General features: G+C 32.4%; 1 protein-coding gene across 5 annotated transcripts in view; it reads right to left on the minus strand.

The window, feature by feature from the left end:
* Positions 1–20,718, minus strand: part of LOC149475340 (fasciclin-3-like) — a 98,267-nt gene that overhangs the window by 69,953 nt on the left and 7,596 nt on the right. For 4 of the 5 annotated variants that reach the window (XM_089713434.1, XM_089713431.1, XM_089713435.1 and 1 more), the window contains exon 2: positions 1,876–2,034. In XM_089713434.1, coding sequence (XP_089569560.1) covers positions 1,876–1,927 — 52 coding nt within the window. In that variant the 5' untranslated portion in view covers positions 1,928–2,034. The remainder of the gene's footprint in view (positions 1–1,875; positions 2,035–20,718) is intronic. The other variant, XM_089713433.1, reaches the window with a different exon arrangement.

Genomic DNA, 20,718 nt, shown 5'->3' on the forward strand with positions numbered 1-20,718 from the left:
GTTAAAAAAGTATTATTCCTAAGGTTGAAGTTAAAGCGGCTCTCTTCATGTTTAATAAATATTTTCAAGTCGATAAATCCCAAAACAAGTTCACGGTTACCACATGGCGTGTATTTATATACATAAATAAACATAGCTTCCGTCTGTGTAGCGGTGTTAAATGATACGTTTCTTTGTTACAGATAATTATTTTTTTAGTTAAAACTGTTACATATTTATTTGTCTGTAGAATCTTATGGAAAAGTAATTCATATCAATCTATACTACATAGTATAAAACAAAGTCGCTAATCGGTTTCTCTTTCCCTATGTCTCTTTGTATCTTAAAAACTACGTAAATTAATTCTTTAAAACTACGCAACGGATTTTGATGCGGTTTTTTTAATAGATAGAGTGATTCAAGAGGAAGGTTTTATTATATAATTTATTAGGTATTAGACAAAGCGGGCGAAGCCGCGGGCGGTAAGCTGTCGGTAGAAGGCGGTAAGTTGAATAAACTAAAACATAATCTAGGCATGTATTTTAGTTTTTTTTTTAGGTAAACCAAATGCACTATCATTTATTTATTTACTTATTATCATTTACTTATTATCAAAATCTGATCGTAATTGGAATAGTGTGCAGAAAAATTGGATGTACTTTTGTCAGTTACTCTTCTAATATAATATTTCATACTACTATCTTATAATAAGGATAAAATATATTAAAATTGATGTTTGTTCCGCTTTCACGTGAAAACGACAAAATAGAAAAGAAACTACTTTTATCAAAAATATTGGCATAGATCAGATCATCAGATTATTTACATTAACTTAACACAGATAGGTAACATATTCCACAATCTATCCGTCAACAAAATCACATCCAAATCGGTTCACGACTCTCCAACATACAGCAACATACACAAACCGACCTACGCCACTGTCATGGCCGTCGCAGGTATAAATAACTTTGACCGTGTTCCCTTTTGATTTTACGGAAGCATTCCATAGTTCATTGGTTGATGTGTTTATTATAGACTTATAGATGTAGGTTCGAATTTATTTACGTAGATAAGGTATGATAAAAATTAAAAAAAATACGTCGAATACGAAGATTTACGCAGATTAGGTATAATAAAAAAAAATGTGTGCGTGTACTAGTGTAGATACACACGTTGACACGTAAGAAGTGAAACTTCTTTATGACCTTATTTTTCAAAAAATAATTTACTATAGGCAACTTTACAGAAATACGTCGAATCACGCGTGGTAGGAATAAGAAAAAGATGAGATAGGGATGAGAAAAAGTAACGGAAAAATGTCACGCGTAACGAAAAAATGTTACACTAAATTTTTTTCCGACCCCGTTTCACTTCAATAAGACAATATTTTCAAAAACGTAGGAGTGAATAAGGCAACAACAACATATGAGTCAGAAATAAATAATACAAAACATTATTGTTTCCTCTATTACCATAAATGTCAAGTATAATTATTACCAAGCCTCGAACAGCGTATAAATTGGCGCCAAAATTAAATGTCAAACTGACAGAGATTTTGATACCTACCTGGATAAAGAAGCCTATAAAATAAAGACTACATATATCTATCTTCATAGAAAATTACAGTCAAATTATATTTTTTTTAGATCGACCGCGACGATACGATCAATCACTTTCATACATTTTTTATTAATTCCAAATATGTAACTATAAGATAGTTCGTAGTTTTCTGTTAATTTTTTACTGGAAAACTTTACCGTTATTCGTCTAAAAATTGTACATAACTACAGCTAATATTCTAAGAACGTATTTAGAAAGTCGACCATTAAAATGTACTTAAGATTCTCTATAACGCCTCAGCCTAAAAACTGGCCGTAAACAAAAAAAACTCACCTGTCACAAGCGACGCGAAGAGCAGTCCAAAAAGCGCGGGAAACGCGGCCATCTTGCTTACGTACTTTACACAGATAACCCTACTAGCATTACTAGACGAGCGTTGTTTTTTTTAAACCTTAAACGAGTTTCGAACTGGCTTCACGCTGGGTCCTGTTCCTGTAACAAAAGAGGTTTTATAAGATTTTTTTTCTTTTTTTGATTAGGCAATGTGTCCAATGAATTTTGACCGTTGGACTAGTCGGAGGTTGGTTTTTTGAAGATATTATTAGTGTACTTTTGATTTATAGGCGGCGTTGGTTGAATTTTGTGTTTGTTTTAGTAATAAGCCTTTCTACTTTGTTAAAATTTGAACATTTTACCTAACATAAAAGCTCTAATTTGAATTATTTTAACACCAATCTAGGTACATAAATATGTACTACATAGAAATCTAAATAACAAGACACTAGAAGTCGTAAGCGTGCGTGACCTTGTCGCCACTCAGGTGATTTGCACATCACCAGTGCATTCGTCACTGTTCAGTTGCTCTGGAGACCTATGAGTGCATACATGGTGTGTTTCAGCAATTCCCATTGCGGAAATTCTTCCACAAGTTGTAATTATAATTATAAAGGAATAATATTTCATCGGAAAATATTTTTTTTTAGAAATAATGCCGTTTTTCCTTAAAATTATAGAATACTAGCGGTCCGCCCCGGCTTCGCCCGTGGTACATATGAAAAATAGATGTTGGCCGATTCTCAGACTTACCCGATATGCACAGAAAATTTCATGAGAATCGGTCCACCCGTTTCGGAGGAGTATGCAGACTAACATTGTGACACGAGAATTTTATATATAAGATTTACAAGTATTACGAGTGTCACCATAGTAATCGAAATAACAATGAATGACACAGTCGACCATTCTTATTATCACGTTTGTTCGTATTGGAGCAAAAAGTCTCATATACTTAGGGATGTTATTCTAAAATAAACCGTAAATTCGTGCGTTAGGATACATATTCAAAAGCTTAATTTAATAGATAAGTTAGTTTTCACTAAAATCAAGCTGTCCAATAAAAGGCATAGTTTACTTGTGTGTACTGTTTAGCTTTCGGTTTGAATGTGTTGATTTTGGCGACAGCGGTTTTCATACGGACTATGACATTAAAGCACTTCTATGTGTCTTGTTATTTAGATTTCTATGATGTACTACCTAATACTTTTGCACCTCTACAAAAATAGAAACAAATATTACAACTCAATACAAAAAAAGCTCTTCACACCTAACACAAGCCTCTACAAGTTACCATGACAACAGGTACACACTTATATTTTTTAAAATACCGTAATAAATTTAAAAAAAACTGTATGGGTCAGGTGCATTTCACACCTGTTGCACTGATCGATTTTTGAAGTGAAACTTCTTTATCGGGGTTGGAAATAAATTTAGTGTAACATTTTTTCGTTACGCGTGACATTTTTCCGTTACGCGCCTTCTTTTTCTTATCCCTACCACGCGTGATTCGACGTATTTCTGTAAAGTTGCTTATAGTAAATGACTTTTTGTAGAATAAGGTCATAAAGAAGTTTCACTTCTTACGTGTGTACACTTATAGTACACGCACACATTTTTTTTTAATGTATCTTCACTACATAGTATAAAACAAATTCGCTTTCTTTGTCCCTGTGTATGCTTAAATCTTTAAAACTACGCAACGGATTTTGACGCATTATTCTATAGATACGAGTGATTCAAGAGGAAGGTTTTAGTATTTCATTTATCAGGTTTTAGACAAAGCGGACGAAGCCGAAGCAGAAATGTAGTAATGAATAAATCGCGTTTTAAATCCGTTAGTCTTTTTTGACCGATCAATTTTTCTTTTCCGGTGATTCTAGCCGAATGTATCTTCGGAAAAAGAACCTTGTTACCTTTCGATTCACAAGGTAACCACTGTACCATAGGGCTGAGTTAGAACAATAATTAAATACTTTCACCAGACAGAAATCAAAATAATCATGTTTTGTTTATTTGTACGTCTGCGTGGCTACCGTTCACACGCACATATGTAGTGTAGCGTTAGCAAATAAATATTAATATTTTTTTAAATATCCATACTAATATAATAAAGCTGAAGAGTTTGTTTGTTTGAACGCGCTATTCTCAGGAACAACGGGTCCGATTTAAAAATTCTTTCGGTGTTAGATAGCCCATTTATCGAAGAAGGCTATAGGCTATATATCATCACGCTAAGGCCAACAGGAGCGGAGCAATGCGGGTGAAACCGCGGAGCACAGCCAGTTTATAATAATTCAGAATACGGAGTTTCTTGTTGGTTCTTCTCCATAGATACTGCTTTGCGAATCGTTGGTATGGTAAAACAATGTTATGACGATTCAGAAGTGCTTGTAGAAGAAGTCTAATTGAATAAATAAATGTTTCAGTTTTGAGGTTGAATTAATACGATAAAACTACGGTACTACAAGCCTAGCAAATTTTGAAAAAAAGGTAGTTTGCTTGACCCTAACTTTCAACCATTTTCATACTAATTTTAACCAAATCGATGCTGTAATTTAGACGTGAAAGCGAAACAGACAGGCTTTCGCATTTATACCTACCTATATTATAAACCAAAAAAATAACGTCGAATGTAAAGTTCATAAGGAAATCGTAACTTTTTTAAGACATTCACAATGCTATGTGCTACCTACACAAAATACTGTAAATGATGTAACAATCTCAATTCTGATATTAAATATCGAGCTTTTGATAATATATATAATAATATGTGTTTTATTTTATACGAAAGCATTGTTATGAAAAAGCTTTATAGGCGATTCCTCGTGCGTACTTTGATGAAAGGAATGTTATGATATTATTTTATTGATTTATTCATTTGCCTATTGTTAAAAGCAGCTAATAAGAAATTATATAAAATACTAGCGGTCCGCCCCGGCTTCGCCCGTGGTACATATGAAAAATAGATGTTAGCCGATTCTCAGACTTACCCGATATGCACAGAAAATTTCATGAGAATCGGTCCACCCGTTTCGGAGGAGTATGCAGATTGCAGACTAACATTGTGACACGAGAATTTTATATATAAGATATCTACTTGTTTTGTGTCTATATCATTCTTTAGACTAAGTCATTACTAATGGAAATGTTAGTACGCGATTCACAATTTCATTCATTTTGAAGTGAAACTTCTTTAGGGTATAATTTCAAGGCCGCGTCATGGCAATACCTTATCATCATTTAGTGAGGCGATGATTTTGCGATGATATTGGTTCTTGCAAAAGAAGTTTCACTTCTGACACGTCTCTTTTTTAATACATTTATTACGTTTGCATGGAAGTAATCATTAAATAAATTATTTTCTAATAAACATGATATACTCACTCTCCTTTAACATTAAAAATCAACAATATGCAAATAAATTGAAATAAAAATAAAAAGCGTGCGAATCTGTTTTGCGCACCGTACAATGCGCCGGCGCATCCGGCGGGCATACCGAAATAGTCTGTCCCGCAGAAGGAACACTCCACTCTCTATATTTTTCCGGTTTTTTCTTGCCGGTTAAGCTGCGTTTCGCGCGGTTGGATTTTGGATGGGTCTAATGACTATATATTATATGTGTGGAGGGAAAATATGCGTTTGTAATGAGGATATAACTGTTTTATTTAATGTTTTTTTTTAACTAAATATGGAAACGGTGTCTGTTCTATATTATTCTTTCTTTGAATAGGCGTATAGTTATATTTAAATATATTTTACTGGTAGGCTACGTAGGTTGCTTGCTAAAAATATCATATATGTATGTTTCATTGTTATATTATTTTCTTACTTTTATTATAAAAAGTTTGTGATGGAATATAAAAAAGGCGTAGATCTAGACCATAGATTTAATTTATCGTGATCTAGACCATAGATTTAATTTATTATACAAACAGATTTACGATTGTTTTAGAAAATTGGAATATACAATGTAATATGTTGGTTTTTGTCCGCCCTTAGAAGACCACGGGTCTATTAATCTAGGTGAAGCTAATCTTCCATATATTCAGAACCAATACATTGTATTTGCTTGTGATTAATTTTACGCATAATACATTTAGAAATTAAAGATTTAAACGGATTATTATTTACTGATAAAAAATTATTCATAAATCACGTTTAAAATCCGTTAAAATATATAATTTCTAAATTTTTTCGAATTTATCGATTGATTTTAGTTCGAATTTAATGCTTTTTAAAAACAAACAAAGACATTTCCATAACTACAATAAAATCGAATTATACATTCATGTGATATCAAAAGCGATTCCAATAAATTAACGAAATTAATTACCAATCTCAATTAAGCTGTCACATTAATGAAAATGTATTGTTAAAATTTTCTGTATCATGCGGTTGATGTATTACGTAATTCAATTAACTGGGCTACTTAATAAATAAATCTTATTAATATCGATACATTATATGTAGGTACCTAGTGATGTTTACTGCCTCTCGCATGTATTGGACCGATATTGGTGAAATTTTGTGACCGATTTTGTGCAGGCAAGTTTTTACTAATAATAATTAATTAGATATTCAAGTGACAAATCATGAGGTAAGCAATGTAATGTGGGTAGTTTAAAAATAAATATTTATGGTATCTTTGAATGTATCTACATAATTTTGAACTAATTAAATATAGGTACAGAAAAAAGGTCTAAAATAAAAATAACTACGTTAAACCGACCTCAGCGTAATCGGAGTACATACATAAGAAAAAATATAAAGGCCGAATTAATAACCTCCTTTTTTTGAAGTCGGTTAATAAAATACTGCTCTACGCTATAAGCTACTTAAATCCATTTATAATGTGTGTATTTAACTTAAGAGGTCATGTTAAAGTGAAACTAGAAATATTTTCAGTTTTCACGTAGGTATGTGAGTAGGGAATGCAATCTCGATCTCGCGAGATCGAGATCTCGCGAGATCTCGGCCCTTTTCTGCGAGATTAATCTCGGTCTAAAAATGGGCGAGATCTCGCGAGATTTGCGAGATTTGCGCTGGACCAATTGTTGAAGAAGGAAATGAATCTATACGAGTCCGGGGGGTCTAAAGGAGAACTTTTCAGTTCGCTGATAACTGCCTCACAACTATAATACCAACAAGTGTGGAATCTGAAAGGGCATTCTCAGCGGCTGGCTATCTAGCCTGCAAAATAAGGTGTAGGTTAGGTGACGATACCTTAAATACGTTGTGCTTTCTAAGAAGCTACTTCCAAAACAGTTTGTGAATAATTGTATAGCGAGATGTTGCTAATGTTCCTAATTTGATTGTTTTTATTTGGTTTTCACTTCTTAATCTTAATATATATAAATCTCGTGTCACAATGTTTGTCCTCAATGGACTCCTAAACCACTTAACCGATTATAATAAAATTTGCACATCATGTGCAGTTCGATCCAACTTGAGAGATAGGAGTGTTTAAACATGTAGGTACCACGGGCGAAGCCGGGGCGGACCGCTTGTTATATTCTATTTCTCTTTTTAGTTTGGCGAAATGAGCCTTTGATTTGATTGATCTTAACTCAAATTCTATTATGTTTGTGAATTAATCTTTTTGACTTCGTAAAAATAAATCTTGATTTCAAAATACCTATGGTTCTTTTTCTTTCAATGTCCCGGGAGTTCTACATCTATTTTATTAGTGAAATTATTTGCAAAGATACTTTGAACTACCAATCTCGCGAGATCTCGAAATTGCCGAGATCTCGCGAGATTGATTTTCATAATCTCGCGAGATCTCGTCCGATCCTCAATCTCGCGAGATTGCATTCCCTATATGTGAGGCTTTTTTATATAAAATTATATCTCCTAAGTTGTTGTTACAGTATTTTTAGAACCTTTGTGAAGATTCCAATTAAAACATTACGCGCCCAAACTTATTTCTGGCACAATATGGGTAGGTAAGCCGTTTTCTTTTTAATAAATCGATGGTAGGTTATTCATTTACTTTTTTTTGCTGACACTATGAGTAGATAAGCAGTATTTTTATAAATCTATGGTAGGTAATCAATTTTCGCGCCAAACACTTTTTTTCAAACGTCACATTTCTGGCGCCATTTTTTTTTTAATTTTTTTTGCTTACAGAAAATATTTTTCTTTCAATAACCTGAAAATTGATCGCAATTGATGACGTCACACTGTTGTTACGCCGTCGCCTAGCACCCATTGATTGGGGTGCGTTCACCCCCGGCTATGAAATCAAAGGAATATTTGTTATTGTGTTTTTAATGACAAAGCAAGGCCTCATTAATTGATGCCAAAAACAATTTACGACGTTATATTGTTTATTTTTTAGACCTTTACTGAAAATATTGAATATTTTATGAAATTCGATCTAGTCCTTTCCGAGGAGGAGGCTACATGACTGACACTAGAATTTATATAGATAAAATTAATTATTTAACAAAAAACTAAACCGCATTCAAATTGGTTGAACTAAAGGCACACGAGAGGCACCAATTTTCAAATTTCTAAACCGATTTTCATTCTATTTTCACTTAGGTATAGCTAGCGTAGATTTCGAGGAAGATTTAACTCCCAGCATACAATTTGTTAAGTTAATACTACGCGGGTAAAACCGCGGTCTAAAGCTAGTTTTAAAGCGTTTTCTTTCACACTACACTTGAAGTAAGAAAAGGGCCTATAATACCGTTAATGTTAGTTTTATCGATCAAACTAGGTTTACGATTGAACCTAGTTCCTTTTCCGATAAGGTTTCTGAACCGCAGCGTAACCAATCTGACATATTGCAAATAAATATTATTTACTATTAAATAGATAAAAATAATGAACATGCTTAATGGTTACCTAGGTATAGAATTTTTGAAATTCATAAATGCAGTTCTAAGTATATAGATATACTTAGAACTGCATACTATACTAATATTATAAATCTGAAGTTTGTTTGTTTGAACGCGCTAATCTCATTAACTACTGGTCCGATTTGAAAAATTATTTCGGTGTTAGATAGCCCATTTAACGAGGAAGGCTATTGGCTACATATCATCACGCTAAGACCAACAGGAGCGGAGCCACGCGGGTGAAACCGCGGGGCGCAGCTAGTAGATAATAAATTTTAAAACAACAACATTATAGCAAGTCACGGGTTCGAAATGACAAAACGTTGGTCATTCACCAACAAAACTCGTTCCTGATTGGTCAGTGACCTAATTCATTTGTTCACGCGACTTCGCCTGTACCAATTGATTATTTTTATTGCCTAGACGATATGGACCAATTATGTAATTAAATACAATGTTTTAAGTTTACATTGGATCAATAGGGGCTTTATGGGAGATCAGAATAAAATCTATTTGGTTTTTTGTATTAGGTAATAAAATTACTTTTTTTTTCACTAAAATTGTATCTATCATTATTAGGGTTAACTTTACTAGGATTTTAATTACCTTACTAAAACATACACATACTACATCTAACTAACTATACATATACTCGGGATAAAAACAGAAATTATATCAAAATGTTCAAAATCGGTACAGCAGTTTTTAGGTTATCCGTAACAAACATACTTACTAAATTACAAAAAAATCTTTCCACTTTATAATATTAGTTTACTTGTAAGTAGGTATAGATAGGTAGATGAACAAAACAAGTCTTGTATAAAAACGTTAAACATTACTAAAGCTCAGTTGAGCGAGATAGCAATATGATACTGAGTGAAAGGTAGTCCAGGAGCTGGCTGGTGATTTGCTTTAGTCATTGTCTTTCAATAATTTTATTAAGTTTTTAATAAATAGCATTAAATCTTATATATAAAATTCTCGTGTCACAATGTTAGTCTGCATACTCCTCCGAAACGGGTGGACCAATTCTCATGAAATTTTCTGTGCATATCGGGTAAGTCTGAGAATCGGCCAACATCTATTTTTCATATGTACCACGGGCGAAGCCGGGGCGGACCGCTAGTTAATAGATAAATCCTTCGTTTGAAAATCTTATATATGATTTTTTTTTAAACTGGTTCAGTAGTTTGGAGTGCAGCGTGAAGAAATATCGAAAGTTGCAAATTGACATATTTAATATTATCTGAATTCCGAGCATATTTTCTTTTATCTAATATTTGTTTTATCAATTCATATGAAACTTGAAAGTAATCTACTAAAACATTGATTTATCTATGCAACGAGTTATCACTTGTATATTTTGATAATTTAACGATAAATGCGGTACAAACTACAAAAATCATTCATGCTATAAATAAAATGAGATCACTGTGATTATTATGTAAACATATCGATCTGATAAGTTATAAAAAAAATACGTGTGGGCTCGGGGACTGCCGCGGTAAAGCTATTGCATGCTATGCCTTCAAGCCACACATCCGTGCCCGTCGGAGTGGGGAGCGTGAGGTTTTTTCGTTACGGAATTTCTCGATTCGGTCCCCGCGCTCAAGGCCTAGAAGCTATGTAATAACTTAATATGTTATAAATCACCACCAAGCAAAAAAAGCGTTATTTTGTAGAGACTAGACAACTATTTTTATATTTTTTCAATAAAATTTGATCAACATAATAGTTGGCCAGTACGCAAAACAAATCATCAGATTTTAGTAAAAAAAAAAATATTTTTATAAATAAAAAAACTACACGTCCTACTAATGAAAAAAAAATACGAAAATGTGAAAGCATGCATGTTCGTGACCATCACGCCTGAACGGCTGAATGGATCATAATGTAATTCGGCATACGGATAGACCATGACTTCGATTAATAACAATAGACGTTATTATCAGCTGTTATCATACAATAATCGTTAAATTGCTGACACATTTTTCTAATTTTACACTTCCTTAAATGTACGGATTTACTTGCATATCTAAACTAATATTATAAAGCTGAAGAGTTTGTTTGTTTGAACGCGCTAATCTTAGGAACTACTGGTCCGATTTGAAAAATTCTTTCGGTGTTAGATAGCCTATTTATCGAGGAAGGCTACAGGCTATATATCATCACGCCTAGACCAACAGGAGCGGAGCAATGCGGGTCCATTAAAATTCAAACTTTATGTTGTAAATAACATAAAATCTCCAATAAAAACAGCAGGATCATTGTTTTAATTAATTAGAAGGTAACAATAACAAAATAAAGTTGAACAAACATTGTAGATTAAGTAATAATAAAAAAATTATGTCTTAAGCACAACTGCAATTTGTCATAGCCATAGCTAAATATTAAGATAATTCTTTCAAAACAGATACATAATATTATAAGATACAAAAAACGACTCTGCAATTCCATAAAGTATTATAACAAACAAATCCCACACAACACTTTAACAAACGTAATCATACAAAAATTTCCTTTTCTACAAATCAATACTTAAACCCAACCGTAGAAAATGCAATAATAACCGCATCTAAATATCTTTATAGGCTAAAAACCAGAACTGATGTTTATACTTTCCCATGTAACGGCGATATTTAAAACGTGTTGGAAAACGCGTGTATGTGATGTACTAATTCATCATCAACATCATCATCAAGATGATAAGATACGAAGACTGTCTAGTAAATACTTGGTGATGAACTTGTTTTTCACCCAGACTATGTATGGAAAAAGCATGCAGCATTGAGTTTGAATTTGAATAAAACCTATCATTTAGGCTCTTAATTAAAACCAACCCAACGATTATTAACAATTTTTTTTATATGTTCACGAGTAGAACTTTCTATTCTTTAAAATAATCTCAATTACCACATTCCTTTCATTATAATTAGTAGCATTCGTCTTCTCATTTTTAAAACATATTAAAGTCAACATAATCATAACGTATATGAAGTTAAATAAACAAACACAACCAGCTCCCCGCCTATGCCATGATGGAACAAAAAGAACGTATTGAGGCCACTCAACCATCTTTACCATATTGCGTCTTATTAATTTACTACAAGAACGTCCGGGTTGAAATATTATATACTGTGGTATGTTTGAGTTACATGTGGTACGAGAGTGACAAAACTAATTAAGTGAAAATTTTGAAACATTGTATTATAAAATTAAAGACTAACGGATTTTAAACGCCATTTATTCATTACTAGTTTTTATTTAAAAAAAAAACGCATCAAATCGGTTACGTGGTTTTAAAGATTTAAGCATACATAGGGACAGAGAAAGCCACTTTGTTTTATACTATGTAGTGATTATTATCCCGACGTTTCGAACACTTTGCAGCGACCGTGGTCAAGTTCAAAATCCGTTAGTTTTTAAGTGAAACTTCTTTAATAAAATTTCAGGGTCGCGTCATGGCAATACTGTCACAACATGCTGTAAGGCGACGCTTTGGTATTTTTGAATCTTGACCGTGTGCTTGGCAAACACGCTCTTTTTTATTTGTACTTAAATGTATAATACTCGCGTAAATCAAACAAAAGATTTAATGACAGCAAAACTTTATGATGCGTGAAATTTTTAAGATAGGTATTAGGTAAATTAAGTAAAGGTTTAATTAATAATGCCCTTGGTCATTCGGCCCTGGTGGCTATCCATTGAAATTAGCCAACTGTGCAGATCTATTGCACAAAGAAACACAACTGCATTCTGTGCTCTATTGATCTTATAATGTTGTTCAGTTTAGGCCTTGGATTAACTTTTTGGTCGAATTTTTAGTTAATGCAAATATGTAATATGTAGAAATAAAGTTGGTTTATAAGTTTGTTTCTTTTCGCAACTTTAAAAAATTGAAAATAATTTGTATTGAAAGATTCATTATTCACGATTGTTTGTTACTCCTTAATAACTCAGGCCCCGGAACCACAGACACAATAGAAAATCTATTGTGTCTGGGACCGATCGGGCCGCTTGGGGCTCAATGGGTTAATGCAAAAACTGCTGAGCCGATATTATGAATTTTGGCACACATAGAGGGTAAATTAGATTAACACACAGAATAGTTTTATCCCGAAAATCCCAACGGGAACGGTTTTCCTTTGACTACGCAGGCTAGCGCACGCACACTAGCTTTTCGTTAGTGTGTTATATACCCATTTTCCCGTTATAATTATATACAAAATGACCCAGCCCACCACCATTGACAATCCAAATCATAACACGAAATAACCTCTAACCCAGTAACAAATATAAAAACCAAACAATACAACGCAGACATGATTCTCACAATATGCTCTCAAAACAGAATTATAAGTCGCATTTGCGAGATAATTATATTTTTCTGTTCCGACCCAGTTACTTGGCAGACCGTTACTGTGTTGCGTCACATTCAAGTAACAAGTGTTGCGTGGAATTAAGACATTTGTGGGTGGTCTCTCGGACTATAGCGAAGGTGAAAATTTAATGATTGATATTTGATGTGGAATCGCTCAGTTAACACATTTGTGGGTGGTCTCTCGGACTATAGTCCGCTATAGTCCGAAGGCGATATTCAATTCTGAATAACGAAATGATAGTTAGGTACATATTCCAACTAGAGATATAATTTTTAAAATCTTAAGTAGAAGCGGCATACCCGTAAAACGTTCCGTCTGAAGTCAGCTAAATTAGCCGCGTTGCGTTTAGTCGGTTACGTTGCTTTTCAGCTAATGGTTTTAAATGTTTATTCTATCTTTGTCTAACGGAACGGCTTGCTATTTTGATTCGGGTCCGTGGGTTACGCCCCCGGTGTGTTTTGCCCCCGTGGTGGAAGCCCCCGATTTTAAATTAAGTTATTATAGTTGATTTCACCGAAATAAAAATATTTTTTACTAGATACAGACGATGAAAAAAGTGTTTCGGAACCAAATACGTAGACAAACTTACTAAATAAGTATTCTAACTAACACAATATTGGATACTATAAACATGCTACAAGGATATTCACTTTATTACTATACGCTTCTAGGTGAGTTTATATATGTATTCTAAGCCAAATGCCACGCAAAGCCACATGCAACAACTAGGCAATATAAATCGCAATCCAACCCATCACTTTTGAGGTCAGGCCCACCTTCACTTTCCATTCGTGACTGAAGATTACACGCTTCCATTCAGTACAGTTACATACTATAACATACATCGAAGTTTTAAATGTCTTAAAAATTTCGTTAGAAAGAGAGAATTACACTATCTGTCTCATTCTACTGTCAGTTTATAATTGGTTGAATATTAGTAGTATAGTAGATAGGTTGAACAGCTCTTTCCATGGTAATTCCAGGATTTTCTCTCTTGAACCAGGAAATTGCAGGATTTTCTCTCTTGGTAAATGTTAAAAATACTATGTAATGACGATTCGAAAGTGCTACTAAATACCTAGTAGTCTAATTGAATAAATGAATGTTTGAGTTTGTTTGAGTTTGAGTTTGAACTTTACTGTAAGCTTTTCTCTCCTGTATCTATGAAATAAGGTCCGAGGTTTCTTATGTAAAGCTAATTTACCATTCATTTCAATAAGTTTCACCTTTTTTAAAACTATTTACGTAAGCGGTGACGTCATACAAAACAGAGCGGAAAAGAAAAGTAAAGGTCATGTAACATGTACTTATAATTAGTTTTATAATTATTTACCCGCAGTTTAAAAAAAATATATTGAAATATATAAACACTAGCTGTGCCCCGCGGTTTTACCCGCATTGCTCCGCTCCTATTGGTCTTAGCGTGATGATACATAGCCTTTCTCGTAAATGGATTATGGAAATGGAAAAAAAAAATTCAAATCGACTTAACTCTTCAGATTTATAATTAATGCACTAGCTGTTTAACCTGGCTCCGTTCGAGATAAAATTAAATATAGCCTCATATGTAGCTTTTTACTTTCGAATAAATTATCAAATCGATTAAATACAACACCAAATATACAAAGTAACTGTGAAAATTAAACAATAGAAACTTACTCATAACCTTTTTTTGTAAACTGCGCGACGAATTTTTCCGGTTTCCTCCATTGTTGTCTTTAAGTTTACGAATACTGCCATCATATACATTAACATTTCCGATAATAACTTGAAATACATGATAGAATGGAATATTTTTGATGCGAAATAAAATAAATATAACTACTTATGTTTAATTTCTTTAGACTCTCACAAGGTTATTGTGCGTTATCATCATTTTAGAACATGATTGGAATTTAAATTGTATACTTAATATCAAATGTTTTATTTTATTATTTAAAATTTAAACAAACCCAACATCGTTTATAGTTTATACATATATAATAAAAATGAATCCATTGAGATAATATTACTACGTATGGAGGAGACACCACGAACAAAATCTGTGCGCCATTTTTTTGCTCTAACTAAGTTTTAAAAATTATTATCTAGTTAGGTACTTACCGATAAAAGTTATTCCTTTGCACTTTTCCGTATTATTTGTATTATTTGTGCAATATCGTAACACACACGAAGGCATATTTGATGCGTTTCACTTTAAAACAAATAAAAAATGAGCGTGCAGTTACGGCATATGGCGTATGTTGAGCGGAACATAAGTGATGTAGGCGGTGTCATCTCCATATGTATATCTCAAACTCAATGAATGAATCGCTTAATATTTTGCTAAGCATAAAACTCGAGAACGGCTCGACCAATTCGGTTAATTATTTCTGATAGATAAAACACGATAAAGGGGCAATAGGGCAGAACAATGTCTGCCGGGGCAGCAAATTATGACTAATCATATAAAACAAAGCCAAGCCACTTGGTTACTATACCAACAAAATGCATATAACTTTAATATACATATAATCATAATATATAGTCAGTCTGTCCGTGACATATTTGCAAAACACACACATTTGCATATAATAGTGAGATTTTTGTCACATGAACACATCGACGTACAGACATACGTAAGTCATCAATTATGTTTAATAACTGTATTGGAAGTAATAATAATTTAACAAGTAGCTAATTACAACCTACAAAAAATATTTTAATTTTATACATGACTAGCCGCCGATTTACAGGACTTTATATAAGTGTAAATTATTAAAATGGTGATTTAATAAGATTTTTTACATCGTAAATTAAAGGCAGCCTGTCTATAAGCAGGTACTACTAATAATTTAAAACTGAAGAGTTTGTTTGAACGTTCCAATCTTAGGATCTGGTAAACAGATTTCAAAAATTATTTCACTGTTGTATTTGTATATTGTGATACCTGAGTGCTACAGGCCTTTTATGTACAGCGAGCGAAACCGGGGCGAACCTCTAGTGTATAAAAAATAATAACAATTATAATAGAATATGATTCCATCATCAATTCTTATTGCTAAGTCCTAGGATATAACTTTTAAGTCAATCATCGTCACAAAATTCGTTTCAAACAACAAAATTACACAAAATACCAATTAACACCAATTTGACATTGGCCTTATAATTATCTACAGTCTACACTCTACACGAAACAATTTCCTTAAAACCTATAAAAAACCAATACAATTTTTCCCACAATTTTTCCCAAGAAACATAATTAAAACAATTCCAAGAACATTTTTCCTTTCCACACCAAAGAGTTTCCGATCACAAAACCTCATTTCTATTATTTCACAAAACGTTATTTAAAATAAACGGCCGACTGGGGTTATAGACCTCTTACCGTTAGCGCGCGAAATCAAAATGGCTACGCGAACTGTCATGGCGACCTTCACAGATAAATAATATAAGAACGATGTACGTGACTACAAAAATTGTAGCGGTATCTTTGTAATTATTAGTTTTTGTTAATAAATAACGGTATCAATTTTTTATTAAATAAAATGAAACCTAGTATTTTGTTCGCTTTGGTGTTTTTCAATAGAAAAAGGCATAAACCAGTTAAAGTTGACATCTGAATTGTATGGTTCTTGGATATTCACAGAGTCCCTTAGATCTGGTTTTAGAATTCATACAAATTCAAACTCAAACATTTATTTACTCAATTAGACTTCTTCTAGAAGCACTTTTGAATCGTCATTACATATTTTTAACATTAACCACCGATTCGGAAAGCAGTATCTATGGAGAAGAACCGGCAAGAAACTGCATTAGTATAAAAACACGTGTGCTAATGATTTTGACTATAATATTTTCGCGATATTATCTTTTTCACTTTTCCTTGATATCTATAAATAAGTATTTTTTCCACGATATTCCATATATTAGGCCCTTTTGTAAAAAACTTCAATATGTCAAATTAGGTATTCAGACGAATTTATTCGTACAATTATTTTTCTAATAAAAATACTGATACGATATATGTAATACTAGCTGCTCCGCGCGGTTTCACCCCCGTGGCTCCACTCCTGTTGGTCGTAGCATAGCGTGATGATATTATACCCTATAGCCTTCCTCGATAAATGAGCTATCTAACACCGAAAGAATTTTTCAAATCGGACCAATAGTTCCTGAGATTAGCGCGTTCATACAAACAAACAATCTCTTCAGCTTTATAATATTAGTATAGAATATAGATAAAATAATAGATAGGTACATGTATGTATATTGTATAATATGTATATTTTTCTTAATTTTATATTAAAACCTTGTGAGTTGTGTCTTACAAACTTATTTCATCATTTTCTCAAAAACACGTTTCTGATACTAAAATTGATAAACGTTTTTATTTTGCTTAATTTAAATATAAATTTGTTTTTTAATTGCTTAGTCGAGCGGAAAGTCGGAAACTCGATAATTAAAGGTTTTTACATTTGTTTCAATGTCTTTTGCCAAAATGATAAGGATACACTTGCAATTGCAAGTATGTCTGCTATGTTATCATGTATAAATTGCTGAACAAATTTTGATAGATTTTGATTTATAGATAGATGGATTGCTGATTTGCAAAAGTAGCTCGAGATACTAATTCAGAGCTACATGCTTGCTTAGTGCTTATTATTACATTAATATAATTATACCTAGTTATACAATATCCCTTTTTTATACACATTACACAACACACATTTTCATTTTAATTTATTTTCGATTAAGTGAACATTTACAAGTATTTGTAATTGATTATTTATCTTTAGTATTTCATATAAAAAATTCAATTTAAGCATTTTAATTTTTAATACTATTTCTATTGTTAACAAAAACAACATAAAAAGTGGTTCTAACATCGAACCCACAACCCACTAAACTGTCAAATAAACTTAATCCACTCTTTTCCGTAGATTTATAGTCAATAAGACGAAAACTTTGGGCTTTTTATAGCGCCCCTAAGCTAGGTTAATACAAAGGATAGGTTAATTTTTCATTTATTAAGTAAAGGGAGAGAAAAGGTACTTTTTTGTTCCTTTCTTTGTTGTATTCTTTTAGGGTTTCGTCTAAATTGTGACAGCCCTATTGCTGGTTCTGTCTGTCAGTTACAGGGATGAATATTTTTGCAAAATAGAAATTTTTTTATTCTCTGTAAATACATTAAAATAACAATCCCTAAGTTTCAAATGTTTATCACTCTATTAGTTACGCAAAAAACTACAAAATTTTAGTACCTAAGAAACTCTTCTGTAACTTTTCAAAAATGTATTTATAATAATTCAATAAAAAAAAACATAAGCTTACATAGTTTTATGAAAATTATTGTGTACATAAATTAGATCTGAGATATTATATAGGTATTCTAAAAAATATACTACCTACATTTGTATGGTATATAATTATATTATCTGTGGTACTAACATAATTTACATACCGACTCTAGCTTGACCGTCTAAATTCTTACGATACAATGAACAATGCAATTAACAGTTAGTAACAACCACAAGCTTTCTTTACAAAGAATTTAAACGGATTTAATTAAAGTTAATTTGTGTGAGGATATCAAAGAAATTCCCTTTATTCCAGCGGGAAAAGGGAATTCCATTCAGATGTTGAATTAAAGGGGAATTTGTTAGTTTTACTTTAATTATGAAAGAATTACTGTAAGATACAAAATACCTACTACATACTACAATAACATAAAGAGCAATAACATTTTTAGCTATAAAATAAAATCTTATATATAAAAATGAATCGCAAAATGTGTTGGTAAGCGCATAACTCGAGAACGGCTGAACCGATTTCGATAATTTTTTTTTTATTATATTCCTTGAAGTACGAGGATGGTTTTTATGTAGAGAAAACGTAAATATGTACCACGGGCGAAGCCGGGGCGGACCGCTAGTCTTATATATAAAAATGAATCGCAAAATGTGTTGGTAAGCGCATAACTCGAGAACGGCTGAACCGATTTCGATAATTCTTTTTTTATTATATTCCTTGAAGTACGAGGATGGTTTTTATGTAGAGAAAACGTAAATATGTACCACGGGCGAAGCCGGGGCGGACCGCTAGTAATAAATAAAATAGCCTTTATTGCTGTTACTCTTCTTAAAATTATTACATGCCAATTTCTTAAAAACTAAGTTAATTCTACTTATCCTAATTTTTATTTATAATATCGGCAACAGGATGTTTATAAGGAACAGCTTGTCTGGCGACAAAGGCCTCCTCTAAAGATTTCCACGTAGCGTATTTTTAGCTACTTATATTTAAACATTTTAGAGGTTATGATGGAAGTAATGTTAATATTTTTTAGGGCATTAAAAAAATATTTGAAGTGTTGTCAGCCCTACATAATTTTCGCATATTTTCAAGTTTTCAAGTAAAATATAACACGAAATTCATTAAAACCACGAATAATTAAAAAAGTAATTACCCCTAAATTCAAGCGAAGTTATATATTTGAGAACACTAAAGAAATACATAATTAAAGTGAACTAAGTAATTTCTTTGCCATCATTTATCTAGACGTCCGCTTAGGGTTGTCACAGAGATGTTTTACATTTATAAAGAAATTAAAGGGTTCTACAATCTACATGTTTTGGCTTGAATTAATATCATCGTCGTAACCATAATAACCTAATTATTTACCTAATTAATAAAAACCTTCAAAACTTGAATTTTTCCTATACCTAGGCAGTTTATAATTCAAATAAATATATTACGTATTGAAAACTTTTTCAATATAATATATTAGTAAATTGTAGAAATCAATAAGAAAGAAACAATAGAAAAGTATTTGCACAATCCATAGAATTTTTTTGGCCCATATAGTCTGAGTCTAGTGTAGACTTATTTTTTCATGTATAACGGTTTTTATTAAAAAAAAAATGTATTAAATTTTCATGGCATTTATAAAGGTCATTTCTTTATTAAAAAAAAATACAACTTAAATTTATCCATTGCCAACCCTATCTTGTAACTACATCACTAATTACTTCCCGGCTTCACTTCATTTGTCTAACCCGGAGCTTTCACGATAAGCCAATTCCGTGCTTTCAATTATGTGAAAATTACATCAAATACGGTACAGTACTTACAGCCCTACCGAATTCTATTTGATACGGTAGATGTTTCAATAGAAGTCTTGATACCCTAAGTCCCTAATTGGTTTTAAGTTTATTATATTTTAGAAAGTGTTATTAATAAAATGTTTTACTTATGTATTTAGTACCTACTACTAATATTATAAATGCGAAAGAGGGTGTGTGCCGAGCACACGTGTCAGAAGTGAAACTTCTTTAGGCGCGTTGAGAGTAAAATTTCAAGGTCGCGTATACTAACTACTAATACCGTCACGTCATGTTACTCCAGGCAACGATTTTGATATCATTGAATCTTGCCAAAGAAGTTTCACTTCTGACACGTGTGCTCGCATTTATAATATTAGTAGTAGGTAATAAATACATTAGTATTTCATTATCTGTGGCAGTACATGGTATTATTAGATCACTTACATAACGCAACTTTCATACTTTCCCGCCTTTTTGCACCCGTGTGAATCACACACAATGCACTTTGTTTATCAATAGGTATTACGT

This window comes from Colias philodice, chromosome 30, assembly GCF_061535455.1.
Source record: "Colias philodice isolate Cphi_HAF_F1 chromosome 30, ilColPhil1 Martin Lab GWU primary, whole genome shotgun sequence".
NCBI lineage: Eukaryota > Metazoa > Arthropoda > Insecta > Lepidoptera > Pieridae > Colias > Colias philodice.